Raw genomic sequence first — 17,805 nt, 5'->3', positions numbered from 1 at the left:
ATAGGCGTAACATTCACATGAGCACATCAGCGTGTAATAATTATCGGCTGTTTGTTGACACAAGTGATCTTTTAGGCAAACTGCACAGACAAGATTAGCATAGTATGGGGACTAAATTTAAACTACCTCCGTGAATTTGGGCCTTTGTGCTAATCTCTCTACATCATTATCATCTCCTAGCTGTGTTCTCCCTGTCTCACCTGCCACATCTTCTTGAGGGCCTTCAGCCTCTTCTTGTCCTTGATACCAAGCATGATCAACTCAGTGCGACTCTTCCGGTGTCTCTCGATCAAGGCTTGCACCCCTTCAAACTCCCTGCAGGTGTAGAGGTACCCGCTGTCATCCACGATGGCTGCACTGGCTCCATGATCTAGAAGCATCTTCACTATGCTGCTGTAACCTGCAGGGGATGAAATAGGGACTCTTCAGTATGATTCACACTTCTGACATCTACTCCCGTTCTGTCATGTTTCACGCCATCAGAAATGACTCCTTCACTCATGATGTAATGTATCTCCGCTGGGAGGTTCAAAGATCTGTATTCATGAAGATTGTTTAAATTTAGTCCATGGTTTATGCAGATTTCATCCAGATTTCATCTGTGTAAATGTGTGTGAAAGATCGCTTACACCAACAGACATCCAATGATAGCCACCCATTGACACTTGCATGTGTAAGGTACAATATTTTCACGCTCGTACTGAATTTAGACCACGGTTTTGACTTAAACCGCCTTTGTGAATATGGGCAAATGTGTCCTAGTAGGTTTGATTTAAATAACAATGAAGATATTTTTGATAACCATCCTGATGACATGGACTGTCTAATCACTGCCAGGAAAGAGTAGGATTGAACAACAGACAAACACAACATATGTTGAGTACACACTTGAAAAGAAAATCTACTGTTCCAATACCACAAGATAGTGCAATTCAACTTAGAATTATATGCAAAGACTGCTCTCTCTTTCAATGGTCAAATGATGGTAGACGAGGCTGCTATCACCAATTAACTTTGATGAAATAACAATGAATCAACTATGCAAAACTTAGAAAGGTTCACCATTCTTTGCAATATACAGTTTTACATTAGAGTGACTACAGTGATGATAATAAGTCTATGCTGTTGTGTGCCTAAATGAAAGAACAATTTCGGTGCAAGTTTATGTGCATATAATCCAAAATGTAAACCATCATAGAGTGTGAGTGCGTGTGTGTGTGTGCCTGTGTGTGTGTAAAAGAGAGTTAGATAGATAGATTGGAGATAGACATAAGAGATAGGTAAGATCGGCAAGGTTTCATTGTACGAACCTTTGGATGCAGCCAGCTGCAGTGCACTCCTCCCCGCCCTGTTGACAGCGTTGATGTCAATGATGTTGTAGTACTCATTGGGGTTACAAAAGGGGAGGAGGAACTTTACAATCTCCTTGAGACCCCTGGAGCAGGCCACATGGAGCACGGTGGATCCTGTGGTGGCATGCACCTTCCACACATCTCCCCCATACTACACAGGGGATGGACAAATATATACCAGAGGTCAAAGGTCAGATATAGTCCATGTCTGAATGTACCTATGAACACATTTGCACATCACTAAAGGAGACATCCTAATTGTGTTTGATACTGATATTTCCAAGGAATACATGAACATCTGTACATTTCATTAGAATATCGCAATACTAAATTCTGTGTAACCATGCCAGCTAGACTATTTCATACCCTAGAAACCGAAAATCATGATGGATATGTACAGCTATATAGCTTCGTCTGGAAATAATACCTGATCACATGAGAACATTTTACAGTTTTCCCAGTAAAAAGAACATGCATAGTCAATTTCCATGTACCCATGACTCCGTCATACATCGATCATGAGGTACAACCATAAAGTGCATCCAACGCTTCTATCTTCTCGGCTTCACACTGGTGTTTAAGATCTGACAGTTTCTTACCTGCTGTAAAAGTTTGATGACCTCAAAGTGACCATTGCCCACAGCAATGTACATTGGCCAGTCACTGTTGCCCGTGGACGGGTTCACATCGTCCCCCATCTCTAGTATGCAGTATATCTTGGAGGCGTTGCCGTTCATCGCGCACTCAAACAGCGTCGGGTTGACGATCTCTCTCTGCCGACGCTCACAAGCATCCTGGACCAGGTCCCTGATGGCCGGGTTGTTCTTACTCTGTTCGTAGGCTTCATATAGACCCTATGGCATTCAATACCAACAGAGTTATTTAAGTTTCACTAAATGACATGTGATAACAGTAACAAACTCACTGTATGTTTTACCTATGGCCCACATTACATACTAGCTTCTCAACTACGTATATCATAGGTGATATTACGAACTTTACATGGAGAAATTGTAATATACTAAATATATGTAAATTCCACAGTGACAAAGCTGTCATAAAGTCAAATGAGAGTAATAAACACAAAAGGAAAGAGAAATGAATTGCTATTAAAAATATAATATTCAAACTTTAACATCTATTCATGTGTATTAAAGCATAATGCATAAAGTCTTAGATGTAAAATCCAAGTATTTAATGGATAGTGGCATGTTTTCAACAGAGTGCAGATGCTATACTGTACCTGCTACTTTTATTTCTTTAAGAGAACAAGAGACCCGCGGGTCTAGCGCTCACCTGAGTATCGCAAGTTCACCTTTCACGCAGTCACTAATCTAAATTATTCACAGCTCTACCAAAATTTGACCAGGCACTCTCAAGTAGAAGATGAAAATGTACAATAAGGTCCCATTTTTTTTAAAGATTCCTTAATTTGGGGGGATTGGGGCTAGGTGGGGCATGGTGCTCATTTTGATAAATTGTGATCCTGATCCCCTAGGGATGCTACTTGCCAAGTTTGACGAAAATCCATCATGAGGTTTTCAGGAAGAAGATGAAAATGTACAATTTAGGCCCCCATTTGGACCTTCCCAACCACCCCCCCCCCTCCCCGAGGGGCACCCCTGGATCTCCTATGAAGAAACTTGAAACTACAGTCATTAATGTACTCACTCATAGTATTATCTTAGCTCCATAACTTCTGATACTAGAGAAGATTTTAAAAGATTCCTTCATTTTGGGGGTGTGGGCCCCCCAGGGGCCCCCTGGGTGGGGCATGGTGCCCATTTTAACAAATTGAGATCCTAACCCCTTAGGGATGCTACCTGCCAAGTTTGGTGAAAATGGGTCATGGGGTTCTCAAGAAGATAAAAATGTACAATTTAGGCCCCATTAGGATCCCTCCTCACCCCCCTCCCCTGGGTCCCAAGGGGGGCACCCCTGATTCTGCCATGAACAAACTTGAAACTACAGTCATTAATGTACAAACTCATAGTATTAACTTAGCTCTATCACTTATGGTTCTAGAGAAGAAGATTTTTACAGATTCCTTAATTTTGGGGGGTTTGGGCCCCCTGGGGCCCCCTGGGTGGGGCATGGTGCCCATTTTAACAAATTGGGTTCCTAACCCCCTAGGGATGCTAGCTGCCAAGTTTGGTGAAAATGGGTCATGGGATTCTTAAGAAGAAGATGAAAATGTACAATTTAGGCCCCATTAGAACCCCTCCCCACCCCCGTCCCCTGGGTCCCAAGGGGGGCACCCCTGATTCTGCCATGAACAAACTTGAAACTACAGTCATCAATGTACTAACTCATAGTATTAACTTAGCTCTATCACTTCTGGTTCTAGAGAAGAAGATTTTTACAGATTCCTTAATTTTGGGGGGTTTGGGCCCCCCTGGGGGCCCCCTGGGTGGGGCATGGTGCCCATTTTAACAAATTGAGTTCCTAACCCCCTAGGGATGCTACCTGCCAAGTTTGATGAAAATCGGTCTTGGGGTTTTCAAGAAGAAGATGAAAATGTAAAAAGTTTACGCACGACGCACGACGGACGACGGACGACGGACGACGGACGACGGACGACGGACGACGGACGACGGACGACGCACGACGCACGACGCACGACGGACGCCGGACGAAGGGCGATCGCAATAGCTCACTTGAGCCTTTGGCTCAGGTGAGCTAAAAAGAAAACTCACTCTTTTTCAGGGAATGGAGTTGAAGGTCAAGGCCAAAGAAGGTCTATATAGGTTGTTGTCGTAGTTTATTTTAATTCTACGGCGCATGTCATTCAGTTGTGAATATTTACACCTAATACATAAAAATACACTCGTATCTTGTTTTCATTTAAAGGCTGAAGATGAATTCCACTCATGAATAATAACAAGGGAGAAAAAATCCAAAAAAACTACGCTGCATTATTGACGCAATTACGGAGATTCTGAACAGACTATCATTACCCTTACGTCTGAGAGTTTGTAAAATTAGCCTCTGATCAAGACTTACGGTGAGGCCTAGTTGTGTTTCAAGGATGGCCCTGACACAGTCCACATGACCATGAAGGCAGGCATAGTGTAGGGGCAGTCTACCATAGATGTCTGGTATATGAGGCAAAGCACCGTGGTGTAGGAGAGTTTGAATCACACTGACACTGCCATCTATGGCTGCCATACACAGAGCTGTACGACCTGTCTGAAAAGTACAAAAGTATTGAGAAGTACAATGACACTTACAGGCGCCTTTTTTAAACATTTCAAAGTCCATCCATCATCAGATAGAGCAAAATTAAACCTTTCCAGTAACAACCACTTGTGACATAACAAGGAATATTCTAGAAGTTATGACTAAAAATATCCTGTATTTTCATATGATTTTCTTTGTTTTTTTTAGCAACTTTTATCACAAATATCTCAACAAGAATGGAGTTAGCTTGTTTTGCAATAAAACTCTTCATACATGTACATGTAATGTCTAGAACCAAGAAATCTCTGAAAGAAATCTACGTGAATTATAGAATCCGAAAAATGTGTTGACAACCTCATTAAGACTAAACATATCACAGCAAATCTTTCATGTATTTTCCAGCAGATAACTCAATACACAAGTTTCTTCAAGAACATATCATTTCATGTCCATAGTAAGTCTTGACAGCAGCGCTACAAATAAGGTAGTAAAGTTGAAGGAGAGGATCATTGGTGAATGGCATTGACATGGTACAGGCTCAATACCATTTTAAACTGTAGCTCTGAGTGGATAAAAAAGCAGAGAAGAAAAACAAACTTACTGTCAAATGCTGAGCATTGACGGGACTCTTGTCATTCTTCAGCAAAATTCTCAGATTGTCACACCTACAGTGAAAACATTCAAGAGTTGAATAAATGAATCAGAAATGGATACGTATTTCGTAATGGTACACATTTGTTGCATCTAAACAAAGATAAGTGAGGGTCTACTCCTCACCTGAGCAGCAAACTTCACCTTCATGGCACAAGACCTGAGGCAAACTATCACAAAAACCTTAAGATTTGGGGATTGCTGCAGGCCACTTGGTCATCACCATCCTAATCTGGGGTATTTTAGCCCCCCCCCCCCCCCCCCCCCCCCCCCCCCCCCCCCCAACATCATCACCATCTGTAAATCGTTGCTGGGGCGACAAGACCTCGTATCTACAAAATGTCAAGTGTTCAGGAGAGCCAAAAAACATGGTGTCCAAAGCACTATAGCAAATGGGATAGCCTACCCTTTGACATACCATGGTGGCTTCATTTTTAGGGTAAGACAGTAAGGATTTGGACAGGACATCACTTAAGTGATTATCTGAGCATTAATCCAAAAAAGTAATTTTCACCAAAATTTCAGATACAAGGTCTTGTCACCCCAGCGACGAAATATCATAATACCCTCCTCCACCAATGATTCATTCCAAGTTTGGTTAAATCCAGACCCTGTTCTTTTATTTTTTTCAAGAAGAAGATGAAAATGTCAAAAAATTATGACAATTAGCTAAATTCATGATACTTGGGCTCACCTAGGGGCCCAATGGGGCAAAACAACCATCCAAGGCATGGCCCATTTATCATCATGAGCAGCCATGCTTGTCTGATATGCCTATTCATCCCTCATTATAGAGAGTTTGGCTCAAGCTTGACACGCGCCTATGCCACCAAGAACCCCAGCACACTGGCAGAGACTCCAACTCTCCCGTTTTTGACGGGAGATATCCCGCCGAAAACCCATTTTTTCAAAATCTCCCGTTCTCCCGTTTGAGATTTAATTTCTCCCGCCCTGGCTCTTTGTCTCCCGTTGGAAAGGATTTCTTACCGGTACATATTTCTATCGTATGTTGAAAAATAAGCCTTAGATAGCACCAGAGAGCATCTAGAACCCTGGGAATTTTGCGCTTCGCACACATCAACTTTGAGTCTCCCGTTTGCTAGGGGTTTCAGGCGGGAGAATCTCCAGATCAGAAGGTACTTTGGGTTGGAGTCTCTGCATTGGCATTTATAAAAACAAGTCTTTTCTGTCGAGCCGTTGTCTCACACACAATAGCATCAGAGTCACTATGCTCCCAAAACCATTGAACCAAGAAGGACGCACTGCATCTTGAGAAACTATTTTGGCTCGGGCTTGACACGTGTCCATGCAGGCAGCGTCCAGGGGACCGTTTCATGAAAATTTTTGTCAGTGATTTACACTGACAACTGTTAAAAGCTACTGAAATCCTTGCGTCTGATTGGCTGATAGCAAATTTGTCGGTGAAAACCTCCAACGAACTGGTCGATGAAACGCCCCCCCAGGAATGCTGGCTTTCAAGTCTTGTCTATAAAACAAACTAAAATGGCCTCCCTCCTTAACCCTAATCCCGGCAGGTTTTTTGAGGGACTTGAAACTACGGGGGGGGGGGGGGGGGGGGGGGGCTTTTTGGCCCCCCCCTCAGATCTCGGTCGTGGATCATGCGATCCTCGCGAAAATTTGCACGAAGGAAGAAGCTAATGTAATCTACAAGACTGTATAGTTAGATTTTTCAAATCTTAATGTATGTATTTTATATCAATTAATTCATGCTAATTTATGCAAAAATATCATTTTCTGCCTATAAATTAAAAAAATAAAGCTCCAAGACTTCTAATTTTTGGTGAACATATTCTATTCAATATCCTTAACAATAATATCGAAGCAAAATTTCGTCTTCATAATCATTTATGTATTTTATTGTTTATTAAATTTCTTATGTATTTCCTTGTTTTTCACTTTTTGTTTTTGTTTTTTGTCAAAATTTGTCGCAGAAACTTTTTAAAGCATAATCAGGCTAAAATAAATCATTATCAGCCATTCAAAGTAAAAATATTTATTTTTATATGAATTAATTGCAACAAGACAATTTACACTGGATTTGTACACAAAATCATGTTTTTGAGCAATTTTGGGGTCGACTAATTTTTTTCAAAGGGGCGTGGCTTCAAAATGGTATGCCCGGGAGTGACAAATTTGGTTTCAAAAGTTGCACGATACTTGAAAGAAAAAAGTCATAAAATGTTGCGGCGAGAGCATCACGTGTTGCGGAATAACCGTGCGAAACGTTGTGGGAATAGGGTTAAGTGATTCCTACCAATCTGGGTCACTATCCAGCCTGCAGCTTTCCAGAAGATGACAAAAAAGAAAAATATCATAAAAATGTGCTAATTTGGGGTATTTGGGCCCTGCCCAAATCCCCCCCCCCCCCCACCACCATCAACATTCTAACAAACTATGATCCCCTCCCTCCATGGATGATTACTGCCAACTTTGGCCAAAATCAACCCCTTGTTTTGAGAAGAAAGTGAAAATGTGAACAAGTTTACATATGATGTAAGATAGACAACAAATGATGGACATCGAGTGACTGCACTGGCTCACCTGAACCAAATGGATCAAACGAAAATTAAGATTAGTGTAATTAATGTAATTTCAGACAGTTGACTTCCATAATCTAACTTTATTGATAAATAAGGGGAAAAAGAAATAAACAAACCCTTTTTATAAGTATCAAATCTAACTACAATACTTTGATCTGATAAACAATATGTTTCAAATACGTTTGAAGACTTAAACTTCTCAACTTCTCTGAATTCAAAGTAATTCTGGCTCTACATATAAAAAAGGTTAACACATTACACAACAACAAAAACAAAACAAAACAAACAAACAAACAAACAAACAAACAGAAAACACAGTAGTTATGTGCCACATTACACATATGGGATCTAGAGTTATGAAAACCAACAGCAAAATGTTGACTGACATGCTTGCCAGCAATTTCATACAGCCCTTTGTTTGTTTGTTTTTTCACAGTCAACAACACAGAAGACTATGACTCCGTTTACAGTGCAAGGCTCGGCCGTGGCTAAGCCACGGCCACGGCCACGGCCACGGCCACGGCCACGGCCGAGCCCGCCTTCATTTCAGTGTAAACGCGCAAAAGGCCAAATGCGCGGCCAAAATTGGCCACGCATTTGGCCACGCTCTGGCTCTGGAGGTGGTCTTGGCTGTGGCCGAGCCCGGCCTTTTCTCAGTGTAAACGCAAACTGGGCCAAATGCGTGGCCAATTTTAGTCTGGCTTCCAAACCCTCTGCCCGTACTATTTCGCTATTCAGGATATTAACCCCCTTAACGTCGAAATGTAGTATAGTTTCAGGTGGTTTTGTCCTGCAAAGGATTTTTTCCTTCAGCAAAGGCCTTTGCCCGAACGGCGACTTTGTCGTCACGGAATTCAGTTGGCAAAGGGTCTGAAAACCAGACTATACCAAATCCCGTTTGTTTACAAGCAGAGTGCCACTACGACAAAATATTGAAAGGTTTGAATCAAAAGCGCGGCCGAGCCCGGCAGTGTAAACGGACAAAATTGCGGGGCTCGGCCCCACAATCGATGCTGGGCTCGGCCGCGGCTCGGCCCAGCCCCGCACTGTAAACGGGGTCTTAGCCCGACAAATACCTACAAGATTCACCGAAAGTTCACAGAAATATTCAGCAATAAAAACTCACCTGTTTGCCTTTGCAGCTGCCATGATGAGAGTGAAGCCCTCACTGTCAACATTAAATTGGTCGGTGAGTCGCACTCGGTTGTCGTTTGGAACAAGGTTCTCCTATAGTGGTGGAATTACAGATGTAAAAAGAAGAGTGATAGCCAAAACAGAGTTACACATATGCATAAAGAACAGCAATAGCCAAAACATACATACAACAGTGACAATGGACGTACAATAGCAACAACATAGGTACGATAGCAACATCACAAGTACAAGAGGAAAAAGAGAGGTATGATAGTAACAATGGAGGAACAACAGCAACAACAGAGGTATGATAGAGACAACAGAGGCACAATAGGGAGAACAAAGGCAAGGTAGGGACAACAGAGGTGTGATAAAGAGAACAAAGGTACAATAGTGACATACAATGTATATGTGTCTGAGGCATGACAGTGGCAACTGAGGCATGGTGAGTAGAAATACAATGTAGATTTAAGGAAAGAGTCAAATCTTGAAAGTGTTGTTATTTTCTTTAGTTGTGATGTCGCAGACACCAATAATTGTCTTTGTTACTCGTAGCTACTCAAATATGAGCATTTGACACCCCACGAGCAATTTGCTTCATTCATAAAGCAATGTTACACCCTATCTTTCGCACTTGTCGAAGTCTGTTGATCTACTTACTCTTCCATAAATGCATAGTTCATGATTGAGATAAATGTATCTAAAGCCCCAACTTAACCATTTTAAGAAATATCTCTGTTTAAACAAAAAAGATCTGCATTCAGCTGTGCAATATTTGCTGAAATAAAAACAAAGAAGGTGAGAACTGCTTACATTTCTAACAAGCTGACTCAACGTCTGGCATTTCTGATAGCGCCTGCTCTGTATGAGATCTTTGCACTCAGTGTGACCTCTCCGCTCTGCTATGTCATCTGCTCTCATGCTGAAATTGTCCTCAATGTTCAGATCAGCTCCTCTCCGAATCAGACAGCTGAGTTGTGATACAGAGAACAGCAAAGCACACAATTTTAGATGTTTAGTCTAAAGATTAAAAATGGTTTCAACATAAACAATGATTTCCCTTGGCACAAGAACTTCACCAAATTTTCTATCAATATAGCAGCAATAAATAAATGACATGACTATCAAAACTTTAATTGCAACCAAAAATCTGAATCTAGCAAGCTCACTGTATTGTAATCTGATCACATATCGGAACAAAATTGAACAGAGAACAGAGATAGTTATGAGCTGCTGAATGCTGGCATGCCATCCATCCATCCATTGGCATAATATATACATATTGTATGGCCTTCATCACATTACATTTCCTGTGAGTACATTCTCCATTCTAATGATGCATTGCATGAGTCATGTTTTCTTCATCATTACTCAGGCTTTAACATAATCTATAGCTAGTTTGTGATGGCATATTTGTGAAACCATGCATGAAGGACTGAACTATGATTTGATCTCTGACCTCACAAAAAATACACAAAAAAGAAAAGAAAATATGTATAAACACGCATCAATTGATTGCGATTCATTGATGCTTGAAAGATGATTAAATGACGAGAAATGTATAATAAACTGGACAAATATGTAGCTGGGACCATGAGGCCAGCTAGCCACAAGTCACTCACTCAATGACATTGAGATGGTTTTTGTGGGCAGCATAGTGAAGAGGGGTCCAGCCATTCACGTGGTTCTGTGTGTTAGGATCGGCCCCAATGGTACATATCAGAATCTGAGGATGGGAGAACGATACAATCATTATGAAACATCGTAGAATCACGAAAAATGAAATATTTACGTATGACTAAAATTAGGAAAATGAATGGATTACTGCACAATGACAGTAAGAATTACAAATGACTAGAATGTCATGCAGCATTTGAGACTTAAAGGGACTGGGGAGGAGTGTTGGAACCCAAAATGCAAAAGTGCTATTTCATGAAGTGAAACAGGCAAAAACAAGGACCAATGCCTATGAAAGGACTAAGCAATGAAAAAGAATCGATGAAAAATACGGCATTATGAAGATATCTATGATTTTTTGAAGAGCGTTACATGTAACGCTTGTCAAAATCACGGGGGGGTCGGCTTAGAGGCTCTCCGTTCAAGTGTTGTTTTTGCCTCCCTCTTTTGTCCGATTTTGGCACAGCGTTAATGTATTGCCTTCTCCTCGGCGAAAAGCAAGCCCAAGATATCGCCGCGATTGCGAGGCGAAACCCGGGTGCCTGTTCACTGGCTAGCGAGCGTTATCGGTGCATTTCCCGGGATCCGCCCGGCAGCTAGCTAGAACGGGTCCGCTTGAACTCTGATCTGCTAGCTGCGTATAAATACCATCCACACTAACAATGGAGCCGCAGGAGGAGAGCGAGAGATCTGTCTCCAAGAAGAGGAAGACCATGAAAACCAGTGACAGAGTATGGAGATGGTGACAGAAAAATAAAATGTAGAGTCCCAATTCCCCTCAAGACACTAGAAGATAAGGGGCTGAACGACAGAGATGTCATTTCACTTCGGCTGGATCGGTAATAAATTTGTGAAACTCGGAAGACCTCATAGAGTTCAGTGAGTAGGACCTATAACAACTGTTACAGTGTTACTGTTAGTGTTGTTAGTGTAACATTAATTGATAGAGATGCCACTTAGAGGATCTACACACACTATTGGCCTACTATTTAGTAATACTGATAGTAGGCCTAGATTAGTAATTTTGTTAGGTGTCCTATCCCCTATGCCACACCCTAACATTTTTCTATTAAACTAAAAGATATACTTATAGGCCTATCAGAGTTTGCCTGAGATTTTACTCACATATGTGGAGAAAGGCTACATGCAGATTCACCAAAAGGTGTATTCAGAATGCGATTGAGGTATGGTAGGTATCCTAGACCTATGTATTTTGAGACCCATAATTTAATGACATGAAAGTAGAATAGGGCAACGTAATCCAGAATACGGTAAAATAGGAATTCGCGTATCTACATGCAAAACACTTTATTAGCGTTCCATTTCTTAATGTGAACAGCGATTTATGTGTAATTAATAGAGAAGCACATTTCAAAAAGGAGAAATGTTGAGCCAAATTTGGGATGTCATTCATATTAGGCAAAAAAATTTCCAGTTATGGTAACTATACACAGCCCAGTCGCTGTACGTACGTAGCGACAGGATTCGCACAGTGTACTTACAGCGTGTGGTCGGGCTACAGCTATAAAATGGCAGAGAAAAAGGGCCTCGGACTAGGAGTGGTAGACGCTGTAAGTACGCTGTGCGAATCCTGTCGCTATGTACCTATGTACAGCAACTGGGCTGTGTATAGTTACCATAACTGGAAATTTTTTTTGCCTATGAATGACATCCCAAATATGGCTCAACATTTCTCCTTTTTGAAATGTGCTTCTCTATTACACATAAATCGCTGTTCACAGTAAGAAATGGCACGCTATTTGTGTTTTGCATGAAAATATGCGAATTCCTATTTTACCGTATTCTGGATTATGTTGCCCTATTCTACTTTCATGTCAAATTATGGGTCTCAAAATGTCGAAATAAGAAAGTTACGACACTCATCAGAACTGACGTTTGTTACAAATTGGTGATAGGCGAGAAATCCAATTTTACGAAACGACACTGAATGAATGAAAGTGTCAGCGAATCTGGTAACTCGGTTTTTACAAAATACTTTGTGGAGACTCAACTGTGTATATGTTGTCATCACAGCTATGATCGGACCAAAAACGTGAATTCACATGTTTGGTAAGGTACCTTGTTATTGTCTCCGGTACACATGGCATTGCAAAAATGTTGATTGAAGTGTATCTACTGTGCGTACATACATAAGTGGCTAATGGCGTATATGCATTGTAGCGCAGTTCACTCAGTCTCTATAGTGTAGTGGTTAATGGTGTATGCCTTGTAGCACAGTAGGTGCTAATTGTTGAGAAAGGTCTGTCAGATATTATTGTGGGTATCTTTTGTAGGGCAACAGCCAGCATCGCATTCAAGGACCATCCTGACTAGGCAGCTCAGTGAAGCCAGTGACAGCCCCTCTGGTCAGTTGAGACCAGCCCTCCCAGCTACCCAGCTTGATGAAGCCAGTGAAATTCCCTCTCGTCAGTTTTGACCAGCTACCCAGCTCGGTGAAGCCAGTGACATCCCCTCTCATCAATTGAGACCAGCCCTCCTAGCTAACCAGCTTGATGAAGCCAGTGACATTCCCTCTCGTCAGTTTCGACCAGCTACAATGTAGCCTATACCCGGCTTGGTGAAGCCAGTGATGTCCCCTCTCATCAGTCGAGACCAGCCCTCCCAGCTTGATGAAGCCAGTGACATCCCCTCTTGCCCATTGAGACCAGCCCTTCCGTCGGTACAAAAGGTTTGTACAAACTAACTTTAATTACCTGGTACTATTTTAAGACACCTAGATCCAACAACTGTTTTGAACCTGCAAATGAAAGTTAATGTTGATATTTAGTACACAAAACATCAATAAATTGTTTAACTCTGTGTTCTCAAACGATGCTGTTCTTATTCTTGCTGTAATTTAACTTATAACATTTTTTTTTTAAACCCAAAGCTGTGGTAGTGGTTAATAAGATTATGGTTGTCTTGATCATTACTTTTAGGGTTACAAGTTACATAGTTTGTACATTGCAGCCACATATAGGCCTACTATATGATTGTATGTGGAATTATACAGACCCCCAAATCCCTTGCATGTGGCTGGATTGAAAGACATCATAGGCCCGATGTGAGGTTGTATACACAACATATAAATAAATAGGGCCTACTTTGTAGATGGGTAGTTCCATGAAGTTGGGGCAGTGTCCATGTATGTAGCATCGTGATATTGACAAAATACATGTCAGCATAACTCAATATCAATTATGCTATACTTTATTGTTTGTAGGCTTTACATTTGCATTGAGGCCACACATTTTCCTGGAAATTTTGTGCCATTCAGACTCAATTTTAATGAAGTTATTAAACAATATGTAACACTGTGTCCTGGAGCATCGTGACGTGTCCACGTAGCATCGTGATATTTTAAAATTTGGTCCAAAGAGACAAATTATGGCAATGAGCTTGACCAAAATTTGATGCAATATGCATATTTACAAGGTATGAATAAGATAGCTAAATATCTCAAATTTCCTGTACACAGTTTCAATTTTAAAAGAAAATTACAAAATGTATCACGATGCTATGCGATGTCCTTTTTTGTGTAAAACTGTGGAAAGGAGAATTAAGATATTTAGCTATCTGACTAATCTAGTAATTATGCATATCATATCAAATTTTGGTCAAGCTAATTGCCTTAATTTGTCTTTTAGGACCAAATGTTTACTATCACGATGCTACATGGACATGTCACGATGCTACAGGACACCATTACATATCGTTTTAATAATTTCATCAAAATTGAGTCGGAATGGCACAAAATTTCCAGGAAAATGTATGGTCTCAATACAACTGCAAAGCCTATAAACAATACATGTATAGCATAATTAGTATTGAGTTATGCTAAAATGTCACACTTCGTGCCCCAACTTCACAGAATTACCCAGATGCACAATGAGAGGCTGAGGTCATCCCGACGTCATGTGCAGTGTCAACTCATCAAAAATTTGGCTAGGGTCTCTGTAGGTCTTATTTTCCTTTTTGCTATTTAAGTTCTACAGTAGACAGTCTATTTCTAACATATTTCATGGAGTTTTCTCTGTTGCATGTATGTGAGCACTACAAGATAAAGCTACCTGGTAGACTCTACACTGAAATACATGGGATAGCAAGTTCTGTGACTAAATTTACAGATTGGTGAAGAACTAACGGGACTATCCTAATTGTAAGTCAGTGTTAATGCCTTTCATTGTGTCTGATATACAGATGAACTCCAGTCCAGATGCCCCTGTGAAATGGAAAAAGGACAAGTTCATGAATGCTGTTGCCTTCTCCAATTAGTTGTGGAGGAAAATGCTACTCTGAGGAAAGGACTTGGGTCAAATTGAAGTGGATCAAAACCTGGTGAGAGTGCTGACAGATATTGATTTTATCAGAGCCTGGGCAGATGTAAGGAGATAACAGGTTACTGTAAAAGTGGATATTTTAGCGCAACTAATTTTTTGCGGTTGGCGGGGTAAGAAGAGTTTCGCTTGTTTATAGTTCCGCGGAATCAAGACATCAACTATTTGAACAAATGGCGAGCAAAAATATTCGCATGCTTTTATTTTAGCGCTAGTTTCGGCTTACGCGAAATGCGTGAAAATTTCAACCAACACCGCAAGAAATTTCCACTTTTACAGTAGATGATGAAGACGTCCCTTTGGCATGCATATTAGGGAATTTTTAGGTAAATATCATAAATAAAATGAGCTATTTTCATTGGACTTTCAGCATATAACATAATTGCTTTCATCAGTACTAAACTTGTCATTGCTTGAATGATAGTCTTTAAAGAGAATATTTACTATGTGTATTACTGAATAGTTAATTGAGTCTATATGAGTAGTAAAATAATTTTTCATTGTAAATGTGTAGTAGTTACTTTATTACCAACATTCAGTCATTAGATGAGAGATCAATAGAATGTGCTTGTTGGCCTCTATTGCAGTGGAACAGCTAGCATCACATCCAAGTGCCATCACAGATATCCAGGTTGTTGAAGCCAGTGACACCCCCTCTCGCCAAATAAGACTGCCTCTTCTAGGCTACGCAGCTCGGTGAGACCTGTGACGTCCATCTCGCCAGTGGAAACCAGCCCTCTCTGCCACCAAGCTCAGTGAATCCAGTGACATCCCCTCTCATCAATCAGAACCAGCCCTCCCAACTACTTAGCTCCATGAAGCCAGTGACATCCCCTCTCATGTTCTTCTTTGTGGCTGGCAAATGTTTGAAAACTGAACTTGGATGACTTCAATATCATAATTATGTTGAGTGCATTCAAGTGATGGCAATGATAATAGCTCTGACACCAGTTCTTCCTGTAGGCCTACTGTCAATTTATGCCTTCATTGTGTATTATAGCAAAAGACATGTTAGTAATGAAAAAGCTGCACCTTTGTACCAGGATTGTTGGGGATTCTGATAAATGCACGTTGAATATGAATAACATCAATTCCAATCATAGACTACATTCATGTGATGGCAGTGATAACTGATATGACACTACATTTATATCTCTGAACTCTCTATTTCTGTCTTTCCTGTGAGGTAACAACAAACATGTTAGTACTCAAATGTGTGAATCAGAATGAAACAGTGAATTGATTGCCTGGAAAATTTGTTCTTGCCCCATGTAGCAAGTAGGGAAAATAAATCCTGTAAACTCCTAAACTGCATGTGCGTTAAACTGTTACTGGAAACTGAAAGGGCTGCAATATCCAGGCACAAAGTGTTTTGTCCTTTTTTTTTTCATTTGGTCTTTTTTCCCCCTGTGTTTCCCAGGTGTTTCAGTGGTGAAAAACTACAATTACTCCGTTACGATAAAATATTGCATCAGTGTTTTAAAGTGAACTTAAGCAGGGCTGTCATGCACAACAGTGTACATCACTGAAGGGCCTTTCACACATTTCATTATTGCTCTAATTATTATTATTATTATTACTACTGCTATTGTTGTTGTTGCTAATTTTTTATTACTATCATCATCTTCATAATGATTATTATCCTCATCATTTATGTGATCACTGATATCATGCCATGTGTTACATTCAAGTGGCACAGCAGGTCCTACACAGTAGCATTGTCCATCAGCATTTTGGAAGACACTTTTTCAGCACAAAATTTTGTGATAACTCTATCAAATCACATTATTATGAGGACAATATTTTTGTGGTAAATGGAGTTTGTGCCCTTGTAATATTCATTGCATCTATATTTTGTGGCCAAAAAAAAAAAAAGTATGAATTTTGATAAACAAATGTGTTGGAAGTGCTTCAAACAAGATGTTCAGTTTTCATTCACATAGATATAAAAATACATTGTAATATACATTTTGGTAGGTCCCTACATGATGTTCTACTGATATAATTGTATATGCTCAAACCCTAAACCAATTGTGTTTTGACAATGCAATATGTAGAAGGTCTCCACACTGAAATAGTATAGTGTTCTTTGTACTTGAAGTCATTAACCCTGTGACATTGATTCTTGGACTTTCACTTCAATATTTTTTCCCTGCAAATGTGCAAGTTATTTGATAGTGGTTGCATTTGTAAGGTTCTTTAATTTACATGTTATAGTATTATTATCATAATTGTTCAATATGATAGGAGTATAATGTGTAGATGCCCAAATTGACTACTGACAGAATGCTGAGCAGTTTCTTTTTTCTTTTTTTTTCTGCAAATGATTACCTTACCTGTGTCAATTGGCAATCTTTGCTTTACAACTATTTCTATTATGACATTTTATATTTAAAAGATATAGGCCTACATGCAAGTAGCCAGCACAGATTTGTTATCTCTACATTGTATATCACATCACATTACTGTGAGAGCAGTTTCTAAATACATGTAGCACATTTGCAATTAGAACCTGTGCTCATGATGCAACACCAAATGCAAATATACATGCAAAGATAAAAGAAAATGTAAGGTCAGTGTACCCTGGTACACACAACTTCTAATGTAGGTCCCATGTACACATGCAATTTATATGTGCACATGAAATTTGTATTTATGCATGGTAGTTAACGTAAGTGTAGGGATTTATTTTGAACCTTTTATTATAAGTGTATCCCCCCTTCTGTTATTACAGGTACCACCCCTCTACACATAAATACGTCAACCCACACATACAGTAGTACCGGTATTCACATCCACAGGCATCCACACACCCCACCTACAATTGTATCACAGACACACCACATATCACATGACATTTTCCACTCTTTCACTTCTCACCCATTGTTCCCTGTAATTCTGAAATCATGCCTA

General features: G+C 40.2%; 1 protein-coding gene and 1 long non-coding RNA gene across 2 annotated transcripts in view; one reads left to right on the top strand and one right to left on the bottom strand.

The window, feature by feature from the left end:
* Positions 1–17,805, bottom strand: part of LOC139745239 (uncharacterized) — a 62,842-nt gene that overhangs the window by 26,281 nt on the left and 18,756 nt on the right. The window contains exons 6-13 of the mRNA XM_071655645.1: positions 10,501–10,604; positions 9,692–9,848; positions 8,871–8,971; positions 5,134–5,197; positions 4,356–4,541; positions 1,952–2,206; positions 1,311–1,503; positions 201–400 (exon numbers count right to left, since the gene is read on the bottom strand). Coding sequence (XP_071511746.1) covers positions 201–400; positions 1,311–1,503; positions 1,952–2,206; positions 4,356–4,541; positions 5,134–5,197; positions 8,871–8,971; positions 9,692–9,848; positions 10,501–10,604 — 1,260 coding nt within the window. The remainder of the gene's footprint in view (positions 1–200; positions 401–1,310; positions 1,504–1,951; positions 2,207–4,355; positions 4,542–5,133; positions 5,198–8,870; positions 8,972–9,691; positions 9,849–10,500; positions 10,605–17,805) is intronic.
* LOC139745248 (uncharacterized) lies at positions 12,855–15,955 on the top strand. The gene is made up of 3 exons (XR_011711879.1): positions 12,855–13,244; positions 14,756–14,893; positions 15,480–15,955. It is a non-coding gene; the product is annotated as an uncharacterized lncRNA (long non-coding RNA).

The sequence above is a fragment of the Diadema antillarum genome, unplaced genomic scaffold (assembly GCF_040938485.1).
Source record: "Diadema antillarum isolate AM-2024a unplaced genomic scaffold, OU_Dant_1.0 seq00001244_RagTag, whole genome shotgun sequence".
In the NCBI taxonomy this organism is placed as follows: domain Eukaryota; kingdom Metazoa; phylum Echinodermata; class Echinoidea; order Diadematoida; family Diadematidae; genus Diadema; species Diadema antillarum.
Note: the sequence above shows the minus strand (reverse complement) of the source record. Positions and strands in the feature narration are given on the sequence as shown.